We start from the raw sequence: 27,844 nt of genomic DNA, 5'->3' as shown, positions 1-27,844 counted from the left end.
ATATGTATACATTCTGACATGATTACTACCATCAAGCTAACACATATTCACCTCATCTTTTTTTTTTTTTTTTGAGATGGAAACTCGCTCTGTCGCCCAGGCTGAAGTGCAGTGGCACGGTTTCAGCTCACTGCAACCTCCGCCTCCTGGGTTCGAGCGATTCTTCTGCCTCAGCCTCCCAAGTAGCTGGGATTACAGGCGTGTGCCACCACGCCTGGCTAGTTTTTGTCTTTTTAGTAGAGATGGGGTTTCACCATGTTGGTCAGGCTGGTCTTGAACTCCTGACGTCGTGATCCGCCTGCCTTGGCCTCTCAAAGTGCTGGGATTACAGGTGTGAGCCGCCGCGCCTGGCCAATAGTTCTGTTTTTTATGTCTGTGTGATGAGAACAAGTAAGATCTACTGCCATAGCAAATGTAAAATATGTAATATAGTATTATTAACTGTTCTTAACTGTGCTGCACATTTGATCTCCACAATGTATTCATCTTAAAACTTGTATCTTTGACCAAAATCCACGCCCCCATTTTTTTCATTCCCCAGCCTAGGCCTTAGAGCAAGACTCTTGTCTTAAAAAAAAAAAAAAATCTCAAGCACTCATCTCAGATTGTTTTACAAAATTAACTTGTAAAAAAATATAGAATTGTGCTTTGAGATTGTTTTCATTGCAAAATAGAGTGGTAATTGAACTTACCGGATATTTTATAGATACTACTCCAGATAAATTCCCATCAGTAATATCAGATTCTTTTTAGTGTTTTGAGTGCATTTTTTTTTCTTTTTTGAGACAGAGTCTTGCTCTGTCGCCCAGGCTAGAGTGCAGTGGCATGATCTTGGCTCACTGCAGCCTCCACCTCCTGGGTTCAACCGATTCTTGTGTCTCAGTCTCCCAAGTAACTGGGACTACAGGTTTGCGCCACCACGTCTGGCTAATTTGTGTATTTTAAGTAGTGATGGGGTTTCGCCATGTTGGCCAGGCTGGTCTTGAACTACTGATCTTAGGTGATCAGCCCACCGCTGTTACGCAAAGTGCTGGGATTACAGCTGTGAGCCACCGGGTTTCAGCCTTAGTGCATATTTTAAGTATACCTTCATCATTGTCTGTAGAAGTTATAATACACAACAGTTTAATGCACAATTTGCATTTTTAAATAGACCTTTTCCTAGAAGTTCTTTTTAAGATGGAAGACAATAAGGACGTTTCTGTATTTGTAAGCTGTTGACAAAGGAAAAGTTTATTCCAGTTTATAAGCTTTCCCGCCTTGCACAAAATGTCTCATTTCACATCTTTTTGATAATGTTTAAATATTAATTTGTATGCAAAGGAACAAGGACCACAAAACTTTTTAAAGAAAGCAGGCTGTAATTGTGAAACTTCTGGAAATAATGTGGGTCTGGATCAAATAATTCTGCCCCAGGGAGTCTCTTCCTTACTCCTGGGCTTTGTTCCACTATGTAGGATTAGTTGCTTTCAGGTGAACCTTTTATTATCTTTATCTTTGAAAAATCATTTCTTACCATTTTTACTGTCTGGGGTTTTGCCCACATGGGTTTGATGAGCTTGATTAGAATTGGAGAGGATACGTTTGAATGAAAATGCTGTCCTTTCCTGTATCAAACGGTAATGAAGCCTTTCTTGGCCTAGCCTTCAGAGTTTGGGAAACCTGTTATGAAGGTGACTGTCTCCAGAATGTAGTCAGGCTCTTAAGATCTCTACCCTGGGGTCCTGGAAGTAGCTTCAGTTAGTTTATAAAAGCTTGCTAACTCATCATGAGAAAGAGTCTTATGATAAAATGCCCACTCCCTAATGCTAGAGGAACTCCACTTGTGTAGCATGGACAGCAACTGTTTGGAAGTGATTGTTCGCTGGAACATACAGGGCGACTCACATTAGTGAAAGAGTTTTATGTTCATTTGTGATATACTTAAGAACAGGAAGAGTCTTAAGGACAGATGGGTACAGTTAATCTTTTTTTTTTTTTTTCTTTTCTTCGAGCTACAGAAATGTTTGCCAGATTTGAGGGAACAGCTTTCATCTTCATAGTAGGTTTCTCTTTCTTAGGGAAGGTAGTTGTTGGCATAGTACTACCTGGACTGGTACATAGAGGAAAGCTGGATGGTAGTCTTGCAGATCACACTGAGCAGAGAATTAATTATAAATTTGCTTTTCATTTTTCATGTTATGAAACAAAATGAAACAGATTCATTAAAGTGTTACTTACACTTAAACTAATACTGTTTATAGTTTTGGGACAGCCAGTATTGTCATAGCTGTTAGTACTACTCTGACTTTAGAAGTTAGAAAAATAAAAGCATACGGTTGTTATTAACAAAGTATTTATTTTGTCTTGTCTTTCTAGATAGCAGTTCAGAGGAACCTGGAAAATTATTAGTACCAATATTGAATTAGAAACTATTTAAGTAATATGAAATATAATGTAAAAATTTGGCTTTTTAAGTAATACATAAATCACAAACTTGATTCAAACAAATTAGAGAATGCTTCATTTGTTTGTACATCATTCGTTAAATGAAGTTAAGGGATGAAAGCATTTGTCCAGTTCAGGAAGATTATGTGATTAAGGCTAGAAAAAGTGGTATGCCTTTTTTTTATATTATACATTGGGGGACTTTAAAGGGAATTTTTTGTTATTTTCATTCCAGAGTACATGGATGGTCTTTAGTAGTCTTGTTAGGTTTATATAAAAGTTACTAGACAATTTGTAGTTTTAAATAATGCAACTTTTTTTTAAAAGTAGTTCTTGTTAGCCCATTGTAAGGTCAACAGAATGTAAAGGTATTACTAGTAAGAACAAATCACTGAGTTAACACATGAATTACAATTAGTTATTAGTCTATCAGTGTCTTGTGAAAACTATTCAACCATAGTCTGTTAAAGCAATGAATTTATTTTAGTAGCTTTTCTAATTATAACAATGATGTATATTCCTGGTAGAAAAATTGATAATTATCTAAATGTACAAGTAGGGAAATAAAAAAAATCACCTGTAATCCTACCACTTGGAAACAAACAACATTAACATTTTCATGTGTTTTTGGAATCTTAATTTCATATTGTTGGCTGAACAGACAGTAAAATTAAGGTAAGATAATCGCTGCTGTTAAAAAATTTCTTACTGTAAATTTTTGAAAACATAGTTTTTAATGACTATCATACTTCAGTTTGCTTAACCATTTCCCTATTGCCAAATATTTTGGTTGATTCCAGGGAGTCCATATTTTTTCTGTTAAAAAAGATTGCAACTATGACTATTTAGACACATAAATATTTGAGTCCATCTATGATTATGGAATTATTGGGCTGCACATAACTGAAATATATTACCTAATTGACCTCCATAAAGGTAATAATAATAGCTAACACTTTCTAAATGCTTATCATGTACTCTGCATATCTAAACTTAATCATTTGAGCAAACTCTATTGAATACTACTATTATCTGTTCTACAAATGAGGCTTTGAGAGGCTAAATAATTTGCTTAAGGTATTCTTCCAAGTGGCAGAACTAGGATTCTGACCCAAGCAATCTGGCTCTAAAGTGAGCACTCTTAAGAATTAATTATATTTCTCAAGGTTGTATCCGTTTAACTTCTGTGTAGCAGTATCTTACCCAGCATAATGTATGTTTAATTTTATAGGTGAAAAAATAGTACTTTAATGCTTTAATTTGCATTTCTTTGACTACTTAGGAGAATAAAACTATGAATAGTCTGTAGAGAATTTTCATTTACTTTTGCACTGGAGTATTCAACATATGAATATAGGGATGTGACTAAAAAGTAAAGAGACTGAAAGCATAGTAGTTAAGAGTGTGGGCTTGAATACCAGCTCCATGTCTTTCTAGCTGCATCACCTTTTTTTTTTTTTGAGACAGAGTCTCGCTCTGTCACCCAGGCTGGAGTGCAGTGGCATGATCTCAGCTCAGTGCAAGCTCCACCTCCCGGGTTCACGCCATTCTCCTGCCTCAGCCTCCCTGGTAGCTGGGGCTACAGGTGCCTGCCACCACGCCTGGCTAATTTTTTTGTATTTTTAGTAGAGACGGGGTTTCACCGTGTTAGCCGGGATGATCTCGATCTCCTGACCTCGTGATCCGTCTGCCTCATCCTCCTACAGTGCTGGGATTACAGGCGTGAGCCACCACGCCCGGCCTCTAGCTGCATAACCTTTAACAAGTTACTTCTTGTAGCCTCAGTTTTCCCCTGTGTAAAATGAGACTGCTAATGAGACCCACCTTACAGGTTTGTTGTGTGATAAATAAAATAAAGCTTTAAAATAGAACTTAGCAGATAGTTAACTATTATTATACCAATATTTAGCTATGATTAGGCCAATATTAAAATTGGATGTTGTTTTTGCAAGCAGTTACATTGAATGCCATACACTTATTTTAGCGATCCTGTCATTTTATTGTACAACTTCTAGAACTTAAGTTTTGAAAAGCCTGCAGAGCCAGTTTGTGAATCGTTCTAAGAAAGCATTCTCAAAGGATATGGGTTTAGTACCACTGGGATACTTAAAGAATCCTGTTGGCTCTTGAGGGGTGGCTTCAAAAACAGAAGTTCATATATGATTCACATGTAATCCTTGGAGTAAGTGTGTAACCTCTTATAACTTTATTGAAGGAATAAACACTCATTTGGTTTGCATGTTCTATAATATGTACGTTAAATGTGCATCTAAAAACACATCTAGTTTTTCTTTTTTCCTTCCCTTCCTCCCTTTCTCCTCCTTCTCCTCCGCCCCCCCGCCCCCCTTTTTTTCACTCCTGAACTAGCTTAGGTTGTGGTCCCTGTCCAAAGCTTATGCCAGACATCCTTTTGAACCATGCAGCATTTAGCATAGTGTGAGTGGTTAGTGAATGATTGATTACATGAGACACTAGTCCTCTAAGCCAAACCATAGTAATTAATAAATTCAGTAAGTCAGCGCAAATGATGCTCTGAAATGTTTGAAGTTTTTGTAACTCTAAGTGAAGTCTTAAGATGTAGTAGAGGGTCGTTAAAGATCATGTGGCACTTCTGTATGTAGCAGGGTAGTCAGCCTAGTCTCCTGGAAAAATGAGTTGAAATTGTCAGTGACCCTGAATTGGGAGTTAGAAGACTTAGTCTGCGGTCCAGTCTTTCTGTTTACTAGCTGTGGTCTACATTTCACTTCCTCCACCATGACTGTTCTTCGCATCTCATCCCTTCCTGTCACACTGTTAAATTGTACACTCTGGTCCCCTATTTCTCAGGCTTATCTTTTTGAATTGAGGTTTCTATTACAGTCCTTGAATTATTGGGCCCAGATGTGGTTTATTGCCACGTCCATCATCATCTTTTTTGGCTTGAGAATTACTCTTCTGCTCTCTCCCTATGACCATCTGACTTCCTGAACTCATGCTCCCTCAGTCATTGAGGAGTTTAATACCTTCCTCACAGATACTATGTTAATACATTCCTCACAGATATTATGTCTAGCCTCTATTTTAATTTTGTTCATTGCATGTGGAAGTCATTCATTTATTCAATTTAAAATACATTTATTGTGTGTTGCTGCTATGGGTCAGGTCCTGGATCTACAGTGGCGATCAGATAGGCTTGTATTGCAGGGATCTTCACGCTTAGAGCTTGTCATCCTACTAGTTTAAAAATCTTCAAACTTCCATTTTGCATTCTATCCTAGCTCCTCTGTTTGTTAGATGTAGGACTTTGAGCAAATCACTTAGTGTCTTGTCTTTTCCCTCTTTTGCAAAAAGGAAAAAATGATGATACCTACCTCATAAAATTGTTTTAAAGATGGAGTTAATACATATAAAGCTTCTTAGAATAGTGCTTGGCACATAATAAGCATTATACATAAATGCAAGGTGTTATTATTTAATTATTCTATCTTGTTGCTTGGTTCCTTCTCACGTCAATGTGCCCTTTGATCTCAGGAAGACCCGTTTATTCTCCCAAGCCATGGTGCTGTCACTTCCACCTATGTTACCAGTTGCCCCTTTCTTACTACCTCCCCAGAACAAGGCCAGAAATAGCAGCAGAAAGCATCTTGGATCGTTCTACCTATTTGCCCCCACTGAACATATTTTCTAGCTACTCCTGGAGAAAATTGCAAGACAGTGGTCTCTAATTTAGCTGGACTCTCAGTGCCTCTGAGCAGTTTCTTTTATGTCCCTGGTCAGCTTCCTCTCCCCTTTCTTGCCTGAGCTATTCCAGACTTTAATCATTGTCCTTAAGCTATCTATTGAGAATTCTCTTATTGCTCTTACTTCAAGAAACCTAACTACTACATCAGTGTGAAAAGGAATGTAATTAGGTGAAAGTTCGAAGTTCATTCAGCATTCTTCCCTTTCAATTATATTATTTAATCTGCATCTTTATTCATTCTCGACTCCTTCCCTCTGGTCTCAGAGAAGGAAAATGTCTTTTTCCTGTCTTCTGCATTATAGTAACTACCTCCTTTCACAGCCAAGATTCTTGAGAGAGGAGTCTCTATTTCCTTTTTTAGAGCATAATTTTCTTGAGGAGGCCTCAGTCTTTTTTATGACTTTGATCAGTACAGCAGTATGCACCCAGCATATAGTACACAATGTTGAATAAAGGAACTAACAGACTCTTTAAGTTTGTTTCCTCCTCTTTAAGATGAGAACTACAGCAGTCTTTCACAAATTGTGAGGATTAAATGAAATCATATCAGAAAATGCTAATAGTGGTATCACTATGACATTTAAAAGAATTTCCCAATCATAAAATCAAAATTTTCGACTATAATTCTGTTTCATGTAGGGCAGTTATTTTCAAACGTTTACAGGGAGCCTGGAGGGTGTCTAGGACCCAGGAGGCCTAGGAAGTGTTAAGTAGAAATCTTTGAAATCTCCCTCTGTGGTCCTTGAGAGCAGCTCCTGTGTTACCATTTGTATATGGGGTTCTGTAAAAGATTTCATTTTAAGAAATTCTGTTAACCATTGCTTTAAAATCACTAGTAATAATTATTAATGAATCTTTTTTAAAGGTGAGGAGAATACTACTTGCTCAACTTCATAATGGTTAATAGGAAATTGAGAACTGATCCTGTAGTTGTCTTAACTCCTAATCCAAATCTGTTGCTACTAGACAGCATTCTTTTTTTAAAATTCAGTTTTAAAGTTGAAAATGTAACTAAGCAAAACTTCCTAATTTGACCTCCATTTAGTACTTGTAATCATTGAGAAAGGAGTGGACCCAAATTTACTCTTTAAATGAGAAATGTTACTGCTGAGCAGATGAATAAAATGACTTCAAAGGGAATTTTTACCTACTTTAAGAAAATATAAGATTCCTTAGAGATACTTTCTTATAAAAGCAAGCCATCATTGCTAAGAGGAATTCCTTCACATATGTGTTTGTAAGTCATTCTTACCTAAAACAGCTCTTAACTGAGCAACACTTAGCCTCTTCTGTTTGCCCTGTCCTCTCCAAAGTAATGGTGAAAAATTCCTTTTTCTTTTTCATCTCCAATTCCTTTCCATTTCCACTAGAGGTTGCCTTATAAGATTAGTAACAACTTGTTGAATGTCTGACTTGTGGTAGGCTGTTTTAGATACTTTGAACTAATTATCTGAAATCCTGAAAACAATTTTAAGTATAATGTGGTTACTCCTGTTTTAAATCTATTTGGGTCTCAGAGAGGACTAGTAAAATATTTATGATATTACATATACGCCTAGAGAAGGGCAGAGTTGGGATTCAGATTCTAGGTATGTCTGACTGAAAAGTTCATGTTGTTTTCATTATACAGAAAATTAATTCTAAGGTTACCTTTTAAATTATTAGCCAGGGGCAGATCTGGGGACGCTGAAGCTTATACAATGCACTACTCTCTTTACAAAAAGAATCTACCTTCAGGTTCCAGGAGTTGGAAGAAGCCTTCGTAAGCTTCCTTCATAAGCTTAAGTTTTACTGGCTTTAAGTAAATGGACCATTTATAAAAGTTATGAAAAACTTGGGAAATGTGTATTGTTCAGTAACATTTGAATATATAACTTGTTTAAGGGGACCTTAGTGTGTATTGCCTTGAATAAAGCAGTCAAAAGCATAACCTGTAAGAAAGGCTTATTATTACTAGTTGACCTATTTATGAGTTAACACTTTGCTGCTTTAAATTATAAGGCCAACGACACACATTAAAAAAATTTGGTTAATAGAAATTTAAGTATATGCTTAGCAAAAAGTGATTCCTTGAAGTTAATATGTCTAAAATACTTTGATTTTTAATTTTTTGTCTTTAAGAATATACTAAAGAGATAGGTTAAACAGTAAAATGTATTAGAAATACAAAGATTAAATTCTCTAGTAATAATTTACTACTTTTGGTGTATGCAAATGCAACATGAAAGAAATAATGCTTTTTTGATGAATGCTATCACTAGCCAAATAATAATTTGTGTGCTCTTATTTGTGTTAGTATTTTAATTTTTGAGGGCTAAAAGTGACTCTTGAAATCTTTTTGTGGTGCTATAACAAAATCCTGCAGACTGAGTAATTTATAAAGAACAGAAATGCATTTTCTCACATTTGTGGAGGCTGGGAAGTTCAAGATCAAGGTGCTGCAGGTTCTGCTGTCTGGAGAGGGCTGCTGTCTGCTTCCAACACGATGTCTTGATGCATTGTCCTCTCGGAATCCTTTGGTGGGGACGAATCCTGTATCTGCACATGGCAGAGACAGAAGGGCAAAAAAATAAACTCTCTGTCAGCCTCCTTTATAAGGCCACCTAATCCCATTCACAAGGGTTCTACCCTTATGAGTTAATCACTTCCTGAAGACCCCACCTTTTTTTTTTTTCTCACTCTCACCCAGGCTGGATTGCAGTGGCTTGATCTTGGCTAACTGTAGCCATGCCCTCCAGGGCTTAATGGATTCTTTCACCGCAGCCTCCTGGGTAGCTGGGACGACAGGTGCAGGTCAGCAGCAATTTTTTTTTTTTTTTTTTTTTTTAAGAGACAGGGTTTCACTGTGTTGCCCAGGCTGGTCTCGAACTACTGGGCTGAAATGATCCACACACTTTGGCTTTCAAAAGTGCAAGGATTACAGGCGTGAGCTACTGCACCTGCATTGCCGTACCTTTTAATACTGTTAAATTGATGATTAAATTTCAATATGAATTTTGGAGGAGACACAGGCATTCAAACCGTGGCAGAGACTTTTGAGAGAATCTGTTCTTTCTCAACAGATGAGGAAACAGAGGTCTAGAGAAAGTGGTTTACCAAGGGATACACTCCTGACTTGAATTTATGGAAGGACCATGACCAGAAGCTTGATTTCTGGTTAAAAGCTCTTTTCTCTTTAGCAGACTGAAACAAACATGTAGCCATAGTAACTCAATGTTAACACTGGCCTATTTAATTATAAAATGATTTCTCAGTATTGAGCACTCTGATTATTTGAGTTGACATGGTACCCTGGAAGGACACTCAGCTTAGGACACTTGGACTCCTTCATTGCTCTGTGTGATCTTGGATAAGCTTCCTTAGCCTTAGTTTCTTCTTTGTGAAATGAAGAGGTTTTAACTTGGGGTTACCTTAGGCTTATTCTAGCTCCAAAATTTTCAGTAAAAGACAATTGTGTTTATACATAAATCTAGGCACCGACTACTAGTGTCTTTTCCTGTGGCCTTTGTCTGAAATATTTTGTGTGATGTTGCAAAAATTACTTACTTTTTTAGTCTTAGATTTTTCTTTATGAATGGTATGGTTCAGTGATGATGGTTAAGTTCTAATGTGAAGCAGTGGGAAAGTTAGCTGTGTTCTTGTGTACATTTTTTTAGTGAGTTGACAGTTGTAGGAAAGTTTTAAACAGACTTATAGCAGATTTTTGTAACAATTTTGTGTCATAGACCTTTTGCTGTCATATCTTATTTGATTACAGTTAGAATCATTCAAAGACAGAGCAAACTATGGCAGTTCGGTATTTTGTATGTTTTTTTCCTTTCCCTTTGGGTTATGTGTAATTGATTTAGGTACAATCAATTTGTCATTGTCTTACAGTTTGTAGAGTTTTTATACATTATCATAGATGAATGTGTAAAAAGTAATTTTATATACACGTGACCCGTGTATAAATAAATAGTAGTGTTAAATAGTATAAATAGTAGTGTTTTGGATTTCATAGTATATTGGGAAATACAACAAATTTTATTTTAAAGTGTTGATTTTAGATATAATCACTAATTTTCTTAATACAGAGGGTCTGTAAGTACAATGTTTGAATTCTAGTTATGATGACTACTGTGTTTTTTGGATAAAATGTGTTTAAGGGAGTCCTGTAACATCTCTATTTTTATGGGTGGAAATAGCACCAATAGTAGGACAGTGACAAGCTTTTTACCTCAGTGAGAGTACTTACATTATTGTATCTTATTTGTTGTGGTCATTATCACATTTTGAAATGTTATACATACCTTTTTTTCCATATATGCAAAAGTCATTCACAGAGATATAGTCGAAAGAGTTGTTAGTACTTTTAGCTCAATTGCTCTGTGACTTAAATGGACTTAAATAGGCTAATCTGGAAGCTTGACCTTGTGCCTTTGAAAAAATTGTTTCACATTTCCCACATTCTCCAATTGAGTTTTGGATAGCCTACTCATATTGAGGACTGAAATGCAAATCATAATTGAACCTTCTATTGATGATTTAACTTTCTCATTATGAATGTTACTGTTCTGTAATGTAATGATACTAGAGCCCAATTGAATGTCGATCAGGTTGTGATTTCATGGAATTGTCCAATGCTGCTGTGCTTTTCTAATTGATAATCTTTTTTTTTTTCTTTTTCCTTGACATCAGCTCTTTTTTTGGCAGCACTCCCCCACTCCCATCTGTTCTCCACTGTAACCAGAGAAACCAGTTAACCAAACATCAGTAGTTTTTACATTCAGTTTTAAGTCACTAATCAAGGCTATATGTCTCTTCTGCATAGGCAAGGAAGAAACAAACATATTTATTGAGCAAGTGCTGTGTGCCAGATGCTTTCACAGACTTTCTTAATTACTCCACAGTCCACCGTCTCACGTTTCTCTGGCCACAAGCAAATGAGGAAAGTGAGCTTTGAAAGGTTAATTTGTTCAAAATCTGTTTGAATGTGTCCCACTGGGCTGTTTTTCTCAAAGCTTGGATCTTTGGCTACATTTTTGATGGTTGATGTTGCTTAAGGAATAATTGATGGATAAATGGTATTATTGCAGATGTCATAAGTAATTGTATACTGTTTGGTCATCAAATAAGACTCCTTATCATTAACTGCAAATGGACTGTATTCAGATCATTTTTTTTTAATATTATCTATACATTGTGCCACGCATTGTAAGGGGTACAATAACATAAAGACCTTATCTACTGTGAGGTGCTTATAGTTTGGGAGGGAGCTTCCTTATGTAATTAATAGCTTAGTTGTATCAGATTTAAAAAATACTGCCATTCCTCAGATGCTTGTACCAAAGCTTTTTTTTTTTTTTTGGAGGCTGGAGCTTGAAATTAAGATCAAGTATTTTCCCTTGTTTATTTTTTTTCTAGCTGTGTCATTCTGAATTGCCTGGAATTTCAAATTCTCACCCTTTCCCCCACCCACCCTGTTCTAAATTTTTTCTTGTAGAAAATTATTCACAGAGGACTAAAGACTTCTTGTCCTTTGTATGTAGTAGATGTTAAGAATTCACTTCTTTTCATTTAGTTTTAATTTGTCTCATGATGTAGTTCTCTCAGTAATCACAGAACCTTCAAGATGTGTAAGTATATAATAGACTGACATCCTTTCAAATTCAGGCATTTTGAAGGTTATATTTTTTATATCATCTGAAGTAATGTAAATGAAAAGATTTTGCTTTAAAGAAAACAAAGACCATTATAGATTTATTTTTGTTATTGATACTTTTCTGATGGGAAAATTGTAATCCTGGATTGGAGGGAGGTAAGGAGGCAAAGATCACTTTCAAAAATTAAATTCTTGACTTGGTTTTTGAAAGTCTCACTAAACTATAAACATTTAACAATCCTTAATTATATTTTTCCTTTAAAAAAGCTTTTGTTTCTTTTTCTGCTGAATGAATTTAATTTGCTTGCTGATCATTTTGTAACTTGGCCTTCTTGGGGAAGGGTCCTGTATACATCTGATAATTAGATAGCAAATATTACATGTTTGTGTATATAGATGATAAATGTGTGTGCAGTTTATTTTATTGTTTTGCTGACGCATTAGTTGCTAGATCCCTTAGTGTATTTGCAGTTATTGCAACTTAATCAGTTTATCAATGGGATTAAAGCCCTGCTCAAGTAATTTAGAATGTTACTTTAAAAGAATGTTACTTCTCTTTTAAAAAATATATTAATACATAAAGTTAGAGCCTTTAAATTTTATTGCTCCTGGAATGAAGTATAGCTTAAAGTTTTTATTGTTAACATATTGATGAGGTGAGAGTTGAACATTTAGGCATTTAAAAAATTTTTCAGTAGCAGTTAATGTTGCTTCTGTGTCAGGGATGGGCAAGTGGAAAGATTAAAGCTCATTAGTAACATCATTATTTTGCCAAGGATGTTGACGTGCATTTGATGCCAAGACCCCATCATGTGTATGTATTAATCTGCACTTGAAGCCCATTTCATTTGATATGTAGTTTTTGGACTTGTTTGATTTAGGGAAAGATTGTAGCTTATTGATCTGCTTCTGAAGGGCCTATTTCGTCTACCCTTTTTTTCCCAGTTAATATTTATTAGTAAAATTAATGATTAAGCAGCCTTCTGGGTGAGGCCTTTAGGTGAATGGGAAAAATCTGAAAATATTGCTTGATGTAAAATTTAAAAGTGTGTTACTTGTACACTACTTCTGTTAGAAAAAGATTTGATTATTTAAAAATTAGATTAATTGCTGAGGGTAAACACATTCAACCGTTTTCCTGTATCATTGTGCCTTATAAGTAAAAAGTTTGTGTTGTCAAAATTACATTGGTATAACATGGATAAAGTAGTATTCATTCAACAGACATTTGTTTACAACCTTCTGTGTGGCATTGAAGAAAAATGCATAATCTCTTAAGCTCATAGTCTAGTGGAGGAAGATGCATGAACAGATAATTCAGCTACATGGGAGTGTAGTGATGGTTACAAACTGTCACTAGTAGTTATAGACTATCACCACATTCCCATATAAACGAAAATACACTACAGTTTATTTAGTGTATAGTTAAGTAAATATAGTTTACACTATAAAATATCATGGAAGAACTGAGAAGGAGTTGTTAACTTTGCTTGAGGAGTTCAGTGAAGGATTCCTAGAGGTTATGACACCTGAGCTGTGTTCAGAAGATACATGTAAAGAATCAGATAAAGAAAAGGCAAAGCAAAGGAGGACCAAAAGCAGGGGGGAAAAAAGACATGGGAACTGAAATAAGTGGGGAGGGGCTGTGACAGTGATGGAAATAGAGTGAGAAACAGCACGTTGTATATTGAAGAATTCCCATTGGTTTAATGTTGTTAGGAAATACGTGTCAGACAGGTGTGGATAAGTGAGCATAAACTAGGTCTGTGCCTACTATGCTACCATAGAAAGGTTTTGAACAGGGTCATGGTGTGCCTATGTTTATTTTGATTGTGATTTTGAGGGAGGTAGATTCCATGAGGTTGGAGTTCATAGTGTTTGGAAGGCTCTTGCAGTGAACTAGGTGAAAGGTTTTTTTTTTTTTTTTGAGACAGAGTCTCACTCTGTTGCCCAGGCTGGAGTGCAGTGGCGCGATCTCGGCTCACTGCAACCTCCGCCTCCTGGGTTCACGCCATTCTCCTGCCTCAGCCTCCCGAGTAGCTGGGACGACAGGCGCCCACCACCACACCCGGCTAATTTTTTTGTATTTTTAGTAGGGATGGGGTTTCACCGTGTTAGCTAGGATGGTCTGGATCTCCTGACTTGGTGATCCGCCCACCTCGTCCTCCCAAGGTGCTGGGATTACAGGCGTGAGCCACCGTGCCCGGCCGAAGCCTAGGAGTTTTAACACCACCCTGGGCAACAAAGCAAGACCCCCATCTCTACAAAAAAAATTAAAAATATTAGCCACGCATGGTGGCACACACCGGTAGTCCCAGCTGCTCAGGAGGCTGAGACAGAAGGATCCCTTGAACCTGGGAGTTTGAGGCGGCAGTGAGCTATGATTGCACCTCTGCACTCCAGCCTTGGTGACAGAACAAGACCCTGTCTAAAACAAAAACGAAAACAAACAGAAAAACACCTTGTGACTAATCATCTTCGTGTGAGCAGTTTCTCTCTGTAGTGTAGTAAAAGTTTTCTTTTGCGGTTTTCACATGTTTTTCATTATGTTTAGTGGAAAACTGTAAACCTGGAATAACACGATGGAACCCATTCGACGTGCCCCCAGTGAACCTGGAAGTACTCCCAAAAAGCAGAGAAAAGTCATGACGTTACAAGAAATTGTTGAATTGCTTGATATGTACTAGATTAAGTTCTGCAGCTGTGGTTACCTGCCATTTCAAGGTAAATGAAGCCAGGACCATTGTTAAAAGGAAGTTTGTGAAGCCATCACTACACCTGTGCCAGCTGGTGCAAAAACCTTGTGCTTTTTGCAAAATACTTTTTTATCTCATATTGAATATGCAGCTTGTATGTGGGTGCAGGATTGCTGTAAGAAAAGTATACCTACTGATTCTAATATGATTTAAGAAAAGCAAAGTCATTATATGACAAAGTCAAAGGAAGGTGAAGGATCTAAAGCTGGAGAATATAATGCCAGCAAAGGATGGTTTGATACTTTTAGAAAGAAGTTTGGCTTAAAAAATGTCAAGGTAGTAGGAGAAGCAGCTTCTGCCATTGAAGAGGCAGCAGACAAGTTCCCAGACACCATCAAGAAAATCATTGGAGACAAAGGATCTGTCTAAACAGGTTTTTGATGTAGACAAAAGTGCCCTATTCTGGAAAAAAGTGCCACAAAGGATATTGACTAGTAAAGGAGAGAAGCACATACTAGGGTGTACAAGGCAGGAAGGGATAAGCTAACTCTGCTGTTCCTGCAAGTGCAGTCAGGTTTTTGATCATGGCTGACTTTATCTATAAATCTACTAACCCCTCAGCCTTGAAGAGAAAAGATAAACACTAGCTGCCAGTCTTTTGATTGTACAAAAAGGCCTGGCCTGGACAGTGAGAACTCTTTTTTCCGGATTGGTTCCATCAGTGCTTTGTCCCTGACGTCAGGAAGTACCTTGTCAGTAAGGGATTGCCTTTTAGCATTTTTTCTACTGGACAATGCACCTAGCCACCCAGAATCTCATGAGTTCTTCAACACTGAAGGTGTTGAAGTGGTATCCTTGACCTTAAAGTGTTTTTAATTCAGCCTGTAGATGGGGAAGGTGGGGGGTTAATAAGGACCTTTAAGGCTCTTTAAACGCAGTAGTAGTAATCTATGGAAAAGATTGTCATTGCTATGGAAGAGAACCTCAATAGAGGGAACATGATGAAAGTCTGGAAGGGTTACACCATTGAAGATGCCATCATTGTTAAAAAGCCATAAAAGCCTTCTAGCCTGAAATGATACATTATTGCTGTAGAAAACTGTGTCCAGATGTTGTACATGACTTCCCAAGATTTACAACAGAGCCAGTCAGAATCACGAAAGACTGTGGTAAAGTGGGGAGTGAAGGGTTTCAGGATATGGATCTTGAAGAAATTCAAGAGCTAATGGACATCACACCGGAAGATGACTTGATGGAGATGAGCGCTTCTGAACCAGTGACAGATGATGAGGAAGATGTAGAAGAAGCAGTGCCAAAAACCAAGTTGACATTAGAGAATCTGGCAGGAGGTTTCTGATACTCAAGAATGCTTTGACTTTTACGACATGGACTGTTTTATGATGTGGGCACTGAAACTTAAAACAAACAGTGGCAAAAGATTTGGGAACAGATAGAAACATTTTTAGAGGAATGAAAAAGCAGAAAAGTCAGGCAAATTACAATGTGTTTTTGTGAAGTTACAGAGTATGGCTCCCTCTCCTGCCTCCCTTTCTACCTCTCCCTCCTCCATCTCTTGTGCCTGTGCCACCCCTAAGACACCAACTACTTCTCTTCCTCCTACACCTCAGCCTACTGAATGTGAAGACCAGAAGGATGGGGACCTTTATGACAATCCACTTCCACTTATTGAATACCAAATACATTTTCTTTTTCTTACAATGTTCTTAATATTTTTTTCTCTTTATTCTAAGAATACGGTGTGTAATACATGTAACATACAAAACAGGTATTAATAGACTGTTTATGTTATTGGTAAAGCTTTGGGTCGACAGTAAGCTATTAGTAGTTGGGGGACTTAAAAGTTATACACAGTATTTTGACTGCTCAGGAGGTCAGTTTTTCCTAACCCTCACATGGTTCAGTGGTCAGCTGTATTCGGGATGAAAAAATGGGAACATATTTGAGAAATACCTTGGGGTTAATGTCAGTAGTACTTGATGATTGGATAAGAAGGAGATGAGAGATAAGAAAAAATATAAGGCTTATGCTTCTAGCTTGTATAATTAGGTAGTTTGTATTGCCACAACTGAATTGGAGATTACAGGAAGAAGGTTTGGGCAGGTTTGGATGGTGAGTTGTCAGGGATTTTTGACATAAGTTTGATCTGTGTCTGGAGCATTTGATTGGAGATGTGTAGCAGGTGGTTGAAACAAGAGTTTTAGACTTTGGGGGGAAGATCTGGGCAGGCAGTATAGATTTGGGAGCCACTAATGTAAATGCCAGTACAGAAGTCCCCACCCCATCCACAGGGAATCTGTTTATTCCAAGACCCCCAGTGGATACTTGAAACCATATAGCCCTGAGCCCTATATGTACTGTTTTTTCCTATGACGTTTAATTTACAATTTAGAAACAATAAGAGATTAGCAACAACAATAATAAAGTAAAACAATTATAACTATATTGTAATAAAAGAACATGAATGTGGTCTCTCAAAATATCTTGTACTGTACTTAACCCTTGTGATGGTATGAGATGATACACTGCCTATGTGATGAGATGAAGTAAGGTGAATGATAGTGGCCATATTTCTGTAGTTTTGAGTTGCAACAGCAAAACTAGTGCAGATTCTTTTTCCTTCTCCACAGTTTCGTGGATAGAAGAAGATGTGTTCTTTTCTTTTCTGAGACAGAGTCTTGCTCTGTTGCCCAGGCTGGAGTACAGTGCCACAATGTCAGCTCTGTGCAGCCTCCACCTGGGTTCAAGTGATTCTTGTGCCCTAGCCTCCCAAGTAGCTGAGATTACAGGTGTGTGCCACTGCACTCATCTAATTTTTATATTTTTAGTAGAGATGGAGTTTCATCATGTTGGCCAGGCTGGTCTTGAACTTGTGGCCTCAAGTGAACTGTCCACCTGGGCCTCCCAAAGTGCTGGGATTACAGGTGTGAGCCACCACCCTGGCGAGAAGATTTATTCTTAACATAGATCTTAGCAATCTCAGCATACCTTTTTTTTTCCTTATTAAGTAGAGAACTTTCACCTTTTAACTTAAAGGAAGCACTTTATTGCTTCTCTTTGGCATTTCTGAATTGTCAGCATCACTACTTTTGTGGTTTGGGGACAGTATTAAGTAAGATAAACATTGCCTGGACATAAGCATTGTGATTTTGATCTGATAAACCAGATGGCTGTTAAGTTACCAAGTTTTTAACGGGTGTGGGGTGTGTAACATAGTGTGGAAATGCTGGACAAAGATGTAATTCAGGATTCACATCCTGAGTGGGATGGCATGAGATTTCATCGTACTACATAAAATGGCATGCAATTTAAAGTTTATGAATTGATATTTCTGGAATTTGTCATTTAATATTTTCAGGCAGTGGTTGGTTGCTAGTAACTTAAACCAAGGAAGGTGAAACTGTAGATAGAAGGACTGTTGTAGTTTATCTTCTTTAAGATATGGACAAACTTAGGAAATCTGATAGAAATTAGGGACCTACTCTCCAGAAAAGAAGTGCACACACAGTATACTTGGAAAGTTTTGTTTGTTGTTTTAGGAACCTCTGGAATCCCTCTTAAGTTTTAGAACCCTGCATGTACGGATAATAGATGTAACCATGACAATGAATGAAAATACATAGGGACCCAGTAGAGAGTGACAAGAGCCAAGGACAGAGTTCTCAGGATGAAAATGATTTAAATGGCTCTGGAAAAGTAGTATACAAGAGATGTAGGGGAATAATGTTTTCTAAAAGAAAGCTACGTTATACTGAGGTGCATTTATCATAGTGTTATTCTTAAGGTGCCTTTGTTTTAGCTCATATCTGTATATTTGCTAAGCTTGAAAAAGCTATATTTCTTTCTGACATTTATTTGATGACTGTTGATGAGCGTTCAAGAGATTCTATCATTGGGCACTTTCCTTAGTTGATGCATGAGGGATTATACTGTGCTCTGGGCTGCGTTAAATCTACTGACGTTCTTATTTAATCTTCATGACAGCCCTTTGAGATAGATGCTGTTATTGAACCCAGGACTTAATTTTCTCAAGGTCACGTGGCTTGTGAGTAACAAAGCTGTGGCACAAACCTAAGGCTGTCTGACAGCAAAACCTATGTTCTCTACCAGTATACTAACTATGTTTACCAAGATAATCAGTGACTGTGATGTTACTTTACCATATTAGCACAATGGAATGTGACATTAGTCCACTGATTTGGACTAGGTTTTGGGATATATAAGTTCTAATCCCAGCTCTGTGATTTTGGGTAAGTCATTTAATCTCTCTGGGTCTATTTTCATTGTCGTCTTCTTTTTTTTTTTTTTGAGACAAAGTCTTGCTCTGTTGCCTAGGCTGGAGTGGGCTGGCGCGATCTCGGCTTACTTCAGCCTCTACCTCCCGGGTTCAAGCGATTTTCCTGCCTTAGCTTCCCCTGTAGCTGGGATTACAGGCACGCACCACCACATCCGGCTATTTTTTGTATTTTTAGTAGGGATGGGGTTTCACCATGTTGGCTAGGCTGGTCTCGAACTCCCAACCTCAAGTGATCTGTCCACCTTGGCTTCCCAAAGTGGTGGGATTACAGGCTGGAGCCACTGTGCCTGGCTCTTCTTCTCATTTGTTAGAAAAATTTTTAACCTTAGCTATCACCAGAAGGAACATTTTTTCCTGCAGCCCCATCTTTTATCTATCAATAAGGCATGAATTTAAAAAGAAAAAAAAAAACACACTACATACAACTTTGTGTCGTAAAACAGCTCTTGATGTATATATGTGAAAATGGTTATGTTATAATAATGTGAGAGTACTTTTACAATGTTTGAAGCCTCTTGGTTTTATAGTTTTAAAATTCTTCAGCTTCTAGTAGAAAAATTTAGTAATTTACTCTGGGTAGAGACATTTTAATACTTTTTCTGGCTTTCAGGGGATCTTAGGTTATAGAGCCTGTAAAGATGATTTGATGTTTTGCTCAGCTATTAGCAGTATAGGTATCTTTGAGGCTTATAGTTGACATTAACTTTTCTCTTTTTTGAAATTGTTCTGAGTATTTTGCTTTATCTATTTGTTACTCAATGTCAAGAGATAGTGTCTTAGTTTATTAGAACCTCAGCATATGCAATCAACAAACTAAAACCACATTGCACGTACATAGCTATGGTATTTGACGCCATCATTATTACATGGCCTTGAATCTTCTGTTTGTGAAAAGTTAGCCGCATCAGTACATTTTATATGGATGACATCCTGTCTATCAGGATATCTGATTAAAAAGAGGTAGCAGTATAGGTATAGGGGTAAATTCTTTTACAGTCATTTAATAAAAGTCTCTGACAGACTTAGGTCTTGGATAGGATTTCGGTAAAAGAAAAGAAATTGTTCTGTTAAAGTTCCTTCTCAAGCTCTTCAGAAAAGATTAGAATAACAAGATTCAGTTTGAGTCATTTGCTTAAGGATCGTCTTGATTGAGAGTTGAGCTGGTATTTTACTGCCAGGGTGACTAAAATAACTATTTTGCCTACTCCTTCCTCTTTTCACATTCATACACATCAGACATGACTTGGAGAGGATTCCACTAACTCAGTAATTTTTATCCAGTTCAGATCAGAAGTTTGTGTGAAGCTGATCAATGTTGCTTAGGTTGTAAATGCAGAACTTGGAGATTTTATGTGGCATTTACAAAGGGGTCATTAGTCATATATTAGCAGAAAATCAGTCACCGAAGTATGAATCCTTGTTATGTGCCATATACTGTTAGAGGCTGAGGAATTTGGCAGTGAAAAAAAGATCCCTGCCTTCATGAAGCTGACATTTGGTTGTAGAGAGGGAGACCAGGAAAATAATGAAGAATATGGGTTGGAGTTGGGGATCAGTAGTGAGGTGAGGCTGTTACTGTAAATAAGGTGGGCATTTAAAACTTCACTGTAAGATGACAGTTGAGTAGAGGTTTGAGCCATGCAGGAAACTGAGGGAAGAACATTTCAGACAGAAAGAATAGCAAATACGAAGACACTGAAATCAGCTCGTTTGATGTATGCCAGGGAGTGCATGGAGCAGAGCGAACAAAAGGAAAAAATGGATGAAGTTGAGAGATTATCAGATCGAATAAAGCTTATAGAACATTGTAAGGACTTTGACTTCAACTCCAGGGGAAATGAGAAATCATTTGAGAGTTGTGAGCAAATGAGTGACATGATTTGATTTATGCTTTTACATGGTCACCCTGGTTGCCTGATGATAGCAGGCCAGGAGTGGAGATGGAGACCAGTTGGAGGTGGTGGTGGTTTTACCAGGATAGTAGCAGTGGAAGTGGTGAGAAAGAGTTGAATTCTGGGGATACATTTTGAAGTTAGAGACAACAGCATTTTCTGTTGGAGTAGTAGTGGGGTCAGAGAGTAGTTAATTATGATCACAAGCTTTTTGGCCGGAGCAGCTGGAAGGATGGAGTAGACATTTGTTCAGTTGGAAAAGACTTCAGGGGAAACCAACTGAGGGAAAAGATGAGGAGTTCTGTTTCAGGCTTGGTAAGTTTGAGATGCCTACTACGCATTCAAGTGGAAACATTGAGTAGGTAGCTGGATATATGACTCTGCCATGTACAGAGGGGGCCAAACAGAGAATGTATCAATCTTAAGATTGATTTAAAACCATGAGAATAGATCAACTCCACCTAGAAAATGAGTGTGACTAAAAAAAAAACAAAAACAAAAACTGAGTGTGGCTAGATAAGAAATCGAGAACTTGAGCTTTAGGATTGGAGGTTTAGGTGATAATTAAGAGCCAGTAAAACAGATGAATAGGAGACAGAAGTAGAAGAAAAACAAGAGATTGTAGTGCTTGGAAGTTAAGTGAGGAATTTGTTTCTTTTTTTTCTTCTTCTTCTTTTTTGAGACAGGGTCTTGCTCTGTCATCCAGGCTGGTGTGTAGTGGCGCAGTCTCCACTCACTGCAGCCTTGACCTCCCGGGCTCAAGCGATCCTCCCGCCTCAGCCCCACTAAGGAGCTGGGACTACAGGTGCATGCCACCATGCCCGACTAATTTTTGTATTTTTAGTAGAGATGGGTTTTTGCCATATTGCCCAACCTGGTCTTGAAACCCTGGACTCAAGTGATCCTCCTGCTTTGACTTTCCAAAGTGCTGGGATTATGGGTGTGAGGCACCATGCCTTGCCAAATTTGTTTCAAGGAGTAGGAGTGATCAGCTCTTTCAAATGCTGCTGGATAGGTAAGTAAGAGGAGAACTGAGACTTTGCCCATTAGATTTTGGCAATATAGAAGTCACTGGTGGCCTTCTCAAGAGTAGTTTCAGTGAAATGGTAGAGATGAAAGCCCTACTGGAGTAGATTCAAGATATAATGGAAAGATGGAACTTGGAGACAGTGTATGTACAATCTCCTCTTCTTGCCTGTGATTTTGCCATAAATGGAAAGAGAGATTAGATGGTGCTGAAGGAATATATGGGTTTGTGAGGATTTGTTTTTGACATAGGAAACTGACATTTTTTTTTTTTGAGACACGATCTTGCTCTGTCACCTAGGCTGGAGTGCAGTGTTGTGATCTTGGATCCCTGCAAACTCTGCCTCCGGGCTCAAGTGATTCTCCTCCCTCAGCCTCCCGGGTAGCTGGGACTATAGGCATGCGCCACCACGCTCAGCTAATTCTTAAAAAATTTTTTTGTAGAGACAGGGTCTCACTATATTGCCCAGGCTGGTCTCAAACTCCTAAGCTCCAGTGATCCTTCCGCCTCAGTCTCCCAAAATGCTAGGATTACAGGCATGAGCCAGTCCATGTGGTGAAACTGACAGTTTTCAGTATGAATGGAAATTATCTACCAGAGGAAAAATTTTGATGATGCTTAGATGTGTGATTACTAAGGGGAGGAGTTTTCTTTCTTTTTTTTTTTGAGACAGAGTCTTGCTCTGTTGCCCAGGCTGGAGTGCAGTGGTGGGATCTTGGCTCACTGCAAGCTCCGCCTCCCGGGAGCTCACACCATTCTCCTGCCTCAGCCTCCCAAGTAGCTGGGACTACAGGCGCCCACCACCAAGCCTGGCTAATCTTTTTTTTGTATATTTAGTAGAGACGGGGTTTCACCGTATTAGCCAGGATGGTCTCGATCTCCTGACCTCATGATCCGCCAGCCTCGGCCTCCCATAGTGCTGGGATTCCAGACGTGAGCCACTGTGCCCAGCCAAGGGAGGCCTTTTCAATAGGTGGTTTGGCATAGAACTAGAGATTTACTTGTCAAATTTCATTCTGTATAATATTACCTTGGGTTCTTGTTAAAATGTCGATTCTATTTCTGTAGGTCTGGAGTAGGGCCCGAAATTCTGCACTTCTAACAAGTTCCTAGGTGTTGCTTATGTGTCTGGTCCTTATGCTATACTTCGAGTACAATAACTTGGCACTTTGAGCACAAGAACCTAGCAGGTTTTATTGGCATAAAATCAGGTTGGTTAGTGTGTGAATATGATGGGAATTTGTATAGTGTCTCATCGGGTTGTTTTTATTTTCTCAGTGGAATAGGAAGCAGTCATAATCATTGAGTGAGGATGGAGGAGGTGGTATAAAATCATCTAGAAGAGTAGAGTGAGTAGACTGACTAGTGGAATTGTGGGGTTGCATGAAGGCTGCACTTAACGTTAGTGGTTATGAATTTAAACTCAGATGGACCAAAAATATGGGCATATGTTATTCTTTGTTTTCTTTCAGCTATACGGATATATGTCAGGAGTATGTGGGCTGTTGGGATTTAACTTGGCAAGTATTTTGGTGGGAGAGAGATAAGGGGTAAGTGACTTACGAGTATATAAATCATTATGATTTTATTTAAAGTGAAGAGTTCTGCTTCAGGTAAGATTGGAGGGAGGTCTTAAAAGATTAGAAAGTGCTTCTAACAGATCTAGAACCTATTTTTAAATGTATCCTTTTTTCCCCCTGTTAAAATAGGTTGTTAATGTTCTTATGTGTCATAGATTTATAATCATATCTATATAATACAATATTTACTATATATGGACAAATATAGAAAGACTTTCAACCATTGGTTTTTTTTTTTTTTTTTTTTTTTTGTCTCTTTTCTCTCTTGGATATTACAGATGACCATGGATGAAAAATATGTAAACAGCATTTGGGACCTTCTGAAAAATGCAATTCAAGAAATCCAGCGTAAGAATAACAGTGGTCTTAGTTTTGAGGAGCTCTATAGAAATGCATATACAATGGTTTTGCATAAACATGGAGAAAAGCTCTACACTGGACTAAGAGAAGTTGTTACCGAACATCTCATAAATAAGGTATCAAACTTTAAAGGACTGTTGCTAATACTATATTGAATGTAGAAAATCCTTTATACCATATTGCAGTTTGACCGGAAGTGTTCTTTTTAAAGGTGCCGGAAGCCTATAGAAATTACTAATTCGTGACTGTTATAAGCACTCATGAAAAATTTATAATCAGCTAAATCGAAAATTTGGATATTTGAGAGATGAAGTTTGTGAGCTATAATAAATGCTTTCTTTAAATCATAATGAAGCAAACTCAGTAATTCACAAATGCTTATTAATATGTTAATTACAAGGAATTTTTTTCCTTAAATGATTTAATCAGCCCATTTTTACTTTCTAATTTTTCTGTATATTTGAAAACAATAAAACTACGTTGTTTAAAATATATTTCTAAGATGGATCACTAACTAAAATTGACTTTATTTTAACTGAGTTCTGTGGTACATTAGAATTTTTTTTAAAGATAAATTATTGTTGGGCTGTTACATTATTAAAAATGGTTCTCTGATTTCAGAAAGATGTATTTTTTTAGAACAAATGTTTTTATAGAGCGAACTCTTCCAATGCATGTAAAATGTAATTTCATTTAGAAAATAAATTTTATTACAATGCCTTGCTTTAAGATTGTCAAATAAAATGTGAAATACCACACAGACTGATAAAAACTTCTCATAGTCTTTATGTGGTATTGGGGTATTTATTTTTTAAGTTTTATTTTGAAAAAAAAGTTTCATGAATAGCACGATGTGAACTCTTGTGTACCCTTCACCTAGATTCACCAGTTGTTTACATTTTGCTACATTTTTTTTGCCAGTTTTTCTATTGATATGTGTTATAATTACTGTTACCAATATTATTATTGCTGAACCATTAGAGAGTAAGTTTTAGATTTCATCTACCCTAAAAGACTTTGCAACATTTCTTTTAAGAATAAAGAAATCTTAACCAAAGAACAATGATCAAAATCAGGCAGTTTAACAATATAATACTGTTGCCTAATACATTCCTTATTCAGATTTCACCAACTGTCCTGTTTAGTGGTGATTTCCTTTATAGCAATTTGTTTTCTGATCCAGGATCCAGTCCAGGATCTCATGTTCAGTTCCTCAGCCTTTCTTTGTCTTTCAGCACATTGACATGTTTGAAGAGTATAGGTCAGTTGTTTTGTAGATTATCCCTCAGTTTTTGGTGTGTCTGATTGTTTCCTCATGACTAGTTTCAGGTTATGCATTTTTGGCAGGAATAATACATAAGTGATGTTGTGTCCTCAGTGCATCACATCAGGAGGCACTTGATGTCAGTTTATCCCATTATTGGTGATGTTAACTTTGATCATTGGTGTCCGCCAGATTTCTCCACTGTAAAGGTACCTTTTTTCCCTTTGTAATTCATAAGTAATCTGTTCAGATATATTTTGACACTGTATGAATATCCTGTTCCCTAGAAACTTTCATGTGATGGTTTTAGCATCCATTGATGATTCTTGCATGAATCATTATTACTATGGTGGTTCCAAAACAGTAATTTTCTATTTCTGCTCTTTCTTCTGTAATTTCTTTCTCTTAAAGGGAATTACATGAGCCACGCAGTTAGTATCTTATGAAGCAAGGTGATTGTGTTTTTCACACAATCAGCAGTTTTTTATTAAGTGCCTATTATGCACAGCTTTCAGTCATAATGTAGTGGATGCAAAGAGATAAGATACTATCCTTTCCTGGGGTTTTTATTGTGATGTGAGAGATGGATGATACACACATTTAGATAACCGTGTGAGGCATTATATAATTAAGTGGCAAGTGAGTTGCATAGGCAATAAATGGCTTAAGAATTCAAACGAAGGAAAGGTTGCCTTGGGATGTAAGATTTTATGGGAAAGAATGAAATTGAATTGAGCCTTGAAAAATATTTGGGATATATATGAACAGTGTGGTGGAAGGCATTCCATGATGGCAGATGTTGTGAAATTATATAGAGATGAACTGGTTGGTTAAACTTAGGTGGTAAGTAGAGTTTGACTGAGGCATATAATAATTACAGGGATTAGTGGATTGTAGTGTTACAAAGATGGTTTGGTAACAGATTGTAGAAAAATTTGGGTGCCAGGCTAAGTAATTTGGACTAAACTGTAGACAGTTATTGGAGGTTTTTAAGTGGGTGAAAATGTGACAGAATATTTGAAGATGTGATTTTAAGTGGGTGATTATGTGGCAACATATTATGAGGATGCTATAAATGTAAAATTGAGAGGAGGTTTATAAAATCAGGAGAAGACCTGGAAAGATCTGGGTAAAGTGATAGGCTAGAAATGAATGGATGATGTCAGAAATTCTAAACTTAAGTCTAGACAAAGATTGCTTACTGGGAGAATTATAGTGCCACCAATTGCAAATACTGTGAAGTAATAGTGGGAAACTGATTTGAAATGGGTAGAGAGTATGATAAGTTTTGTTTAGATTATATTGAAAATGTTTATCCTTGGAAGATACCTTAGAAATCATTTTGCATGTGAGGAAAATTGAGTGTGAGATCATAGTAAGATGCCCAAGTAGAGATATCGTATGTTTGGAGACACATAGATTTAGAGCTTGGGCAGGAACTCAAAATTAGATGTGGAGATTTGGCATTTGGTAACATATACTGAGGAACAAGTGTTGGAGTTCAGAAAATGAAGAGCCCAGAGCCAAGGGATGAATCTTAGGAGCAAACTATAGTAAGTAGGTGTGGGAAATGGAAAAGACCAATTTAAGAAATTTGGCATCAAAAGAAGGACAAGTGGAAGAGTTTTGTTTAAAGCTGCTGAAGGAGAGAAGATTGGAACAGCTGAGTTATTGGATATAGAGAGTATGGGATTAAGAACAATGGAAAAGAAGTAAACTTAGAAGAGGGGCATGTTCTCATTCGCCAGAGGTTCTATAGGGAATGATAATTAACACAATTAACTTTTATTTAGCATTTACTGTGTGCTAGGCCCAGTTCTAGTGCTTTTACATGTTTTAACTTAGCTAACAGTCACAGCCCAATGTTGCAGATACTACTATTATGTCTGTTTTACAAATGAAGAAACCAAGGCACAGATAATTGGTCATTTGTCCAGGTCCATATAGCTGTTAAGTGGCCTAGCCGGAACTGAATTCAGGCAATGTGGCTTTAGTCTGAGCCCTTGAATTCTCTGTAGATCTGCTCCTAAGGTAGAATGATCAAGTTGGAGTCTGCTGAAATTCAGTGTAAGGGGCTTCAAGTTAATGGACTTACTGTCTGTAAACCTCCAGTCCTTTAAATTCTAGGAATCCTTTAAATTTACTTAATAATGGAGTTGGAAATAATATCCCTGAGATTCTTTATTTCTAAAATTATTATGAATCTAATAAACCATCCATCTTCTGGAAACGAGACGAAGAGACTTGGAGTAGCCTTTGTGAGGGATATACTAAGGAATTGGCAAGTGCAGAAGAAGATAGCTTCATAAGAGTTGGCCTGAATGTGTGCTATGTCAGTTTTTTTAAACCTTGGGCACAGGTGCAGAAAAAAACATCAGTAGTTGTGTGTTAGGGTTGAGAAGTGGCTCATCCAAAGAGTGAGGAGAAGAGAGAAGGCCAGAGTGTGAGATCAGTGTTTCGGTGACCAAGTTTTGGGCTCCAGTATGGTCAATTGGATGTTGAAGATATGGTCCAGTAGATATTGAAGTTATGTGAGCAGTCACTCCATGAGAACTCTGAGTTTCAGTATATTATAAGTTGCTTAAAGTGGTCCCATATTTAAGGTTAACTGTTGTCTTCCTCATCTTAAGCTACTGTAACAAATCCCATAAACCAGGTGGCTTAAACAAATATTTCTCACCATTCTGGCAAGTGAGAAGTCCAAGATCAAGGTGCTTGCAGGTTCATTTTTCTGCTGAGAGTCCCCTTCCTGGTCTATAGACAACCACCTCCTTGCTGTGTCTTCACAGGGCAGGGAGGGAGAGAGGTCATGTCTCTCATGTATCTTATAATGGTTCCATCCTGTTAATGAGGGTACCATTCTCAAGATTTAATTGCCTCCTAAAGGCCCCACCTCTAAATACTATCACATTTGGGATTAG

At 37.5% G+C, this 27,844-nt stretch overlaps 1 protein-coding gene across 6 annotated transcripts in view; it reads left to right on the top strand.

Moving 5' to 3' along the window:
• Positions 1-27,844, top strand: part of CUL3 (cullin 3) — a 111,491-nt gene that overhangs the window by 4,059 nt on the left and 79,588 nt on the right. For 2 of the 6 annotated variants that reach the window (XM_001167528.8, XM_054679424.2), the window contains exon 2: positions 23,578-23,775. The exons of 1 other annotated variant lie outside the window; for it this stretch is intronic. In XM_001167528.8, coding sequence (XP_001167528.1) covers positions 23,578-23,775 — 198 coding nt within the window. Of the gene's footprint in view, positions 1-18,087; positions 18,260-23,577; positions 23,776-25,011; positions 25,133-27,844 lie in introns of those variants that run through there. 3 more of the 6 variants (XM_016949524.4, XM_016949525.4, XM_054679425.2) reach the window with 3 other exon arrangements.

The sequence above is a fragment of the Pan troglodytes genome, chromosome 13, assembly GCF_028858775.2.
Source record: "Pan troglodytes isolate AG18354 chromosome 13, NHGRI_mPanTro3-v2.0_pri, whole genome shotgun sequence".
In the NCBI taxonomy this organism is placed as follows: Eukaryota; Metazoa; Chordata; class Mammalia; order Primates; family Hominidae; genus Pan; species Pan troglodytes.
This window is presented reverse-complemented; position numbering and strand designations above follow the sequence as displayed.